Consider the following 5,857-nt stretch of genomic DNA (forward strand, 5'->3'; position numbering starts at 1 on the left):
ACACACTGTGTCAGGTCCCTCCCTGCAGTCAGAAACCAAATCCTGCACAAGTTCTGACAGAACTCAGACCTTTGTTTTAAAATACTGCGCTGGAGTATTAGCCTGACTGTTACTCAAAATGCTTAACATGGCAGAAGCAATGGTGGGCACCGTATCTGCAGAGCTCAGTGCAAACTGATTGGGGGAAAGTGGGGTGCAAGTTGGGGGGTGGTTTTCAGTGACTGCCATTCTGGGTTAAGGCTGTTCCACTCCTCTTTGCTGGAAGCCTTCTGTTTCCCAAAGGTAAATCAGTAGTGGGAGGTGCCTGGATATGGAATAAGATTAATAATATGGGAAGGAAAGATGCCATTTATGCCACGTTAATGTGGGCTCAGCAACAGGGGCAGGAACGGAGCCACAGATGGCCAAGAAACAGCAGCTCCAGAATATACAGAGGAGGCCATAGGCATACTGCTGTGTTCAGAGATGTCTCGCTCTGTCTTCCCTTCAGCCACCTAGGAAATGGAGGAATGAATCCCAGTTAGACACATTTACGCTCAAACATCTGGCTGCAGGGCCTCCAGTTCTGAGCACTAATGTGAGACTATAGGAAACTCCTGTGGCCAGGCAGCACAGCCTTCTGTTTCTGCTTGTCTGTGGAAGGAATAGCTTGAAGTAAAGTGGTCCAGGGTTCTGCATGCATGTGGCATCCCTCACTTGGATGTCCAAAATCACACATTTCCAGATCCAAGGTTTTTCAACTACTGTCTCTAGGCCACTTGACTTACTGCTTTGTGAAGGCAACAAAGCAATGCATACCTGGGACATTTCAGAAGCAAGAGACGTGCTGGCAGTGTCTCCTTGGAAGCTTAGGGAAGATGAATAAAATAAGTCTTCTGGTCTTTCTAGAGGTGTCTGCTTCAGGTGCATTTGAGACCGAATGGTATTTTCTGCAAAGAGAAGTAAAGCAAGAGTCTTACTGTGCTTTTCTTGTGCACACCTTGGCGTCTAGTGAACAGAAATCTAGGGAAGCTATTTTAGGAAATGCACTCACAGGCTGTGTGGCTTTGATTTAGAAAATACATCTTCCCTGTTCAGTGAATGGCCTGTTAGTTTCTGGGTTTACTTGTGAGCATACTGCAAAGCCAATTTGCACTGTACTTGAGGACCTCTGGGTCCCTCTGGGATTTTCCTAGCTCTCTATTTTATAAGGGGCAGGTATGTAGTATCCCAGATGGGATGTTTAGGTTGTAGGTGTATCTCTAGTGCTGGGTGTAAGGCTTTTCTATACAGCAGGAGGTAGGTTTAAATATTAATCATTTATCTAATGATGCTGGTTTCTTTGATATCCTTTGGAAGCTTTTACAAACATAAAATATTTAAATCTTATTAAGGTCTGTTGCTAAAATGCTAGGGAGATAAAAGAAATACAGACTTAGTATTACATAGTTGCATGTAACAGGATTTTTGTAACTGCTATGCTGCTGAATCTAGTAACAGGGGCTGTGTCAGGAGCTACTTATCTTGATCACCTAAGTGAGGGCCAAAGGCGAGCATAGGAAAGGAGGGGGAGGAGGGAAACCCAAACCCCATAATCCTCGTGCGCTGATGTGGTTACTCAGCAAACTATGGATACAGCATGTCTGAGCTCCCCTTGTGATTTTTTTTGCAACCCCTTCATTTGAATGCTGTTTGGAAATAGCTTCATGGTGTTTGAGACGAACAGAAGTGTTGCCAAAAGATACAGAAACACTTCTGAGAGCAGATCCAGGCTGGTCCCGTAGGTTGGATAGGAGATCATGAAGACACTGCAGAAGACGACAGAACTATACGCAAAAGCAATGCAACACAGGATCTTGAAAACAGGATTTGAATTTCCCTGTGCTGAACTGTTTCTCTGATTCTGTGATGTGATCGATGCTTACCAAGGCATTTGTTGCTCTCAAACATGCCGAGTATCTGGTCACACTTCTCCTTCTGGTTGCCGCTGCTCTCACACGTACACCACAGGGAGACCTCCAGACTGGAGTTACTGATGTAGTTGGGTGTCATGGGCGTGCCTGTCCCAAACCCACAGAAACTGGAATCAGGATTTACTTCACCAAATGAAAGCAGCGTCATGAGTCCTGTTATACCAAAGGGAATGCTGCCCCGGAGGCAGAAGCCTTCCATTGCGATATGCATGTTACCCAGGAGAGGTCAGGAACACCTGCGAGGTGACCCAGGCCTGGTGAATCTACGTGAAGTCTGCTGGGCTGTGAGAAAGTGTGGAGATTGCTACCCCTGACTCAGGCAATCTGATGGTAAGGTATACTGATAACTGAAGCTGGTGCAAGCATTAGATTGAAGGATGTGAAGCATCTGGAGGGACTCAATTGCATATGGCATATGACAGCAAAATGACTTAGTTCGTACAGGCCCAGAGAGCCCTCTTGGACAGGCATTGAGAGCACTTTGCACCAGCTGAGTGTTCAAAAATCTCAGGCAAGCACTGCAGATTTGACAGCAGAGGATGGGACAGAGTGGAGTGATAAATGCCGTGGAAGAGCTCTCTTTGGGCTGCATTTACCTCAGAAGCAAGAGGGAGCACTCGCATTAATTAGGCTAAGGCGTATTCGTTGATATACTGAACACTATCTCCTGCAGGAGAGCAAGATGGTCCTTCACAGCATCAGAGTGTGCCTGCAAGTTTGTGGCCTGAAAGCATCCACCCTGTATGCTCCTGTGGATATCACTTACCAATCATCCCCATGTAGGCCTGCAGGCATGCAGCATGGTTGTGCTGAGAGCAACCATCTGGAGATATGTCTGCAGGTTGACAGTTTTGTTGGAAGTCAGCCAGTCGGGATCTGTAGGAAGGAAAATAAGACTATCAGTGTCTATGCTGTTCTCTTCTCTTGGCTAATGTCCACTGCTGCCGGACCTACTTGCAGATATGGTCTTCTAAGCAGGAGTCCAGAAGCCAGAGGCAATTGGGTTTGGTGTTATACTGGAAGGAGCAATCGGGAACAATAGTTTTCCGGCGTCGTTCTCCACAAAGTTCATCTTGACATGGACAGAATAGGATCCTTTTGGTGAAATCCTCAGGGACTTTCTCAAAGAAATTCCTTAGCCCTCTGTGGCATTTGCGTCGGTCGCACGTGTCCTCGCTTCCCGCTCCCTTGGTGCAGATAGAGGCATAGTCTGTGCGCAGACGAACACACTTCTTGCTCAGATTACAGACATGAGTTGCTTTCAGGCATGGATTTGTTGCATCTCCTGCTAACTGGGAGCCTATAAAGCCAAAAGAAACCCAGAAACAATGAAGCAAGTCTCCAGAAGAGATTCTGTGTGGAAATAGGAGTAGCCCTAACTCGATGGTCAGATTGGGAACATCAAAAAGAACAAAGCATATTAGTCCTGCTATGTGCCTGTAGTATGACATTGCAGTTATACTAGTTACAAAATCATATGTTTTATTGGTTCGTGTTAGGGTGTTTGTTTCAGAGAATGCATCATTGTGGGTTATTCCCTGTTTCACGGGCCTGGATCTGTGGCTACATTTACACTTGGTAAGGGAGACAAATTTAGGCAAGTATCCAGAGCAGGTGTTCCTCTGATTAAAGGGGCCATTACCCCAAATTGTTCTTCTTAATAGTTTTCAGCCCCTGAAAAGATAAGAAAGGGCAGCATTATATCATGTAACCATTACAATCCTTACCTGATAACAGAGCTGCAAGTTTATTATAGTCTGTCTTCCAGTGTTCTTCATTTGCTGGATTCTCATAGGGAGAGGTCTCCAAGTTGAAATAACCTAGGCAAGAATCAAGATATTTTATGCAGTGGAAGAAATGGTTTGTGACCAGCTTTTTTTTTTTTTTTAAAATTGATTTTTTTTTGATTGGAGATGTAAAGGTATTACTGTGTAAAAACAGCATTACATTTTGTCATCAGATTTCCTCTGGCTGGAATTTGGTCTATGTTGTCATTTGGTTTTTTTCAGCCTCAGTACTAGTGAGGAGATGTGCAGCACATCTTTAGTGGCCAAGTAGAAGCATCCCACTAAAGCTGGAAAGAAGCAGCATGCTCAAGGATGCCATTACAGTGTGTGTCATAATCACGTGTCCATTTTCAGTGATGGACAGACATGACCATTTTAAGGTGATTTTCGCAGCAGTCTCCCCTCGACAGCACTACATCTAACTGCCTCAGAGTAGCTCTCTTGCTCTCTTAGGGTCCCTGGTGTATCTGAAGGGCTGGTCCCAGACCAGATCAGTTTTCTCTGCTTATCAAACAGAGCAGCGATGAATTCTCTTCACTAGGAGACGTGGTTCCAAAATGATATCTGCAGTGTTGGGAAGTGGCCTTTTGCTGTTGTTTTCAGATGGGGGCAAGGGTGAGCCTTACTAGTACCTTGTAAATTCGTATTATTTCATCTCACCGTCTGTCATGCTGGAGTGAACGGTCCAGAAAACGCGTAAGCAGTGCTCCTGTCTCTTCATGCGCCGGTGACACTTGCAGTGCAGCAAAGAGCTGTTTCCGAGGTCTAGCTCTGCATTCAGACATCTGACCCTGCTATCATGATCCAGTGGAAGGAAGCGAGTCTTGGCCAGGGCACAGTTTTCCAGGATCCTGTAGGTGGCATTGCAGGTAGAGTCCGAGAGGCACAGCTGTTGTGCTGCTATGCAGTCGCTCCTTGGCAGAGCCAGGAGGTCTCCTGATCAAGTAGGGAAAAGATTGTTAGGATCCCACTCACGATGAATGCCACACAAGCACCTTGTCATTGTTCTGTAGACATCCTATGTCCATAAGGATTCCTCTCAAGAGGCAGAACTGGTTGGGGTCTTTCATACAGAGTACTAAGGAACAAGAGCTGTCTCCATTTAGAAACAAAAGGAGAAGTATTAATGTATGAAAGAGAGAACAAAAGGTTAAAGAAATAATTTTGTTTAATAAAACCTTTTTTTTATCACCCTTAACTCTTTCAACTTGGCCAGGATCAGGGATAGCTCTGTATTTTATGGAGTAGTAAATCCCTGTGGAAACCTTGGGGTTGCTGAGGCCTGCTTTGAAGCAGCTCTTCTATCTGGGTAATGAAAACCACAGTGCAATAAGCACATAGTAACACCATACTGTGCTATCAGTGCTGCTGCCATTCCTAAAGTATATACTGGTCATTAAGAGATGTACTGAGAAAGCCATTTGTAGGGTACAAAAACAACTACTATACTGAGCTTGGAAACTTAAGAATAAGAATGTGTATTTTTTGCACAATAGAATAAATCCTTAACATAAGATGCAAGTAGCTTCATATAGAAGTGCTGATATGCAAGCAGTTTAAGTATATAGAACCCAGTCCCTGAAACCCCTGCCAAAAATGCTGGGATGCGGCCTTGGCCTGCCAGCTTTCATCTGTTGGTTGATTGTGAACTCTGACTACATCTCTGTGTGTATATTTGCATAACACATGCATTGATTATATATGTATATAAAAATATACACACACACAGAGACCACCTTATGTGGAAGTATTAAATAATCTCAATTAACAATATAATCCTTAAAACAAGACTTCTTTTTCAGCTTTTTCAATTTTTTTATATGGACTGTTGTCTCCTAAGGGTAATACTGGGGTGATACCTAGCATTATGTTGTCACAGGTAGCTGAATTCAGTCCGTAATCTTTCTTCATTTCTGTAGTATATGAATCTGTGTTTACAGTACAAGTAAAATGAAGACCTGGAACAAGACTCTTTGCTAATAAAATTTATATATAGGTTAGTATGTTTCGTCCCTTCAGGACAATATTACTTGGCTGGTTTTAGGAAATTACTGTGCTGAGCCTTACATCTACCTTTAATGTTCTTTGGGTACATGATCTCACCTATGATTCTCTTGT

At 43.9% G+C, this 5,857-nt stretch overlaps 1 protein-coding gene across 1 annotated transcript; it reads right to left on the reverse strand.

Annotated features, from left to right (window-relative positions):
- Positions 1 to 285: 285 nt before the first annotated feature.
- On the reverse strand, positions 286 to 4,675 carry LOC104072993 (GDNF family receptor alpha-4-like; the record flags this gene model as incomplete). The annotated part of the gene is made up of 7 exons (XM_009572632.1): positions 286 to 494; positions 799 to 929; positions 1,905 to 2,039; positions 2,719 to 2,828; positions 2,907 to 3,252; positions 3,680 to 3,772; positions 4,400 to 4,675. Coding segments are annotated over 7 exons (1,226 nt in total), but the record flags the coding sequence as incomplete, so codon positions are not given.
- Between the last annotated feature and the right edge of the window lie 1,182 nt (positions 4,676 to 5,857).

The sequence above is a fragment of the Fulmarus glacialis genome, unplaced genomic scaffold (genome assembly GCF_000690835.1).
Source record: "Fulmarus glacialis isolate BGI_N327 unplaced genomic scaffold, ASM69083v1 scaffold290, whole genome shotgun sequence".
NCBI classification, from domain to species: Eukaryota; Metazoa; Chordata; class Aves; order Procellariiformes; family Procellariidae; genus Fulmarus; species Fulmarus glacialis.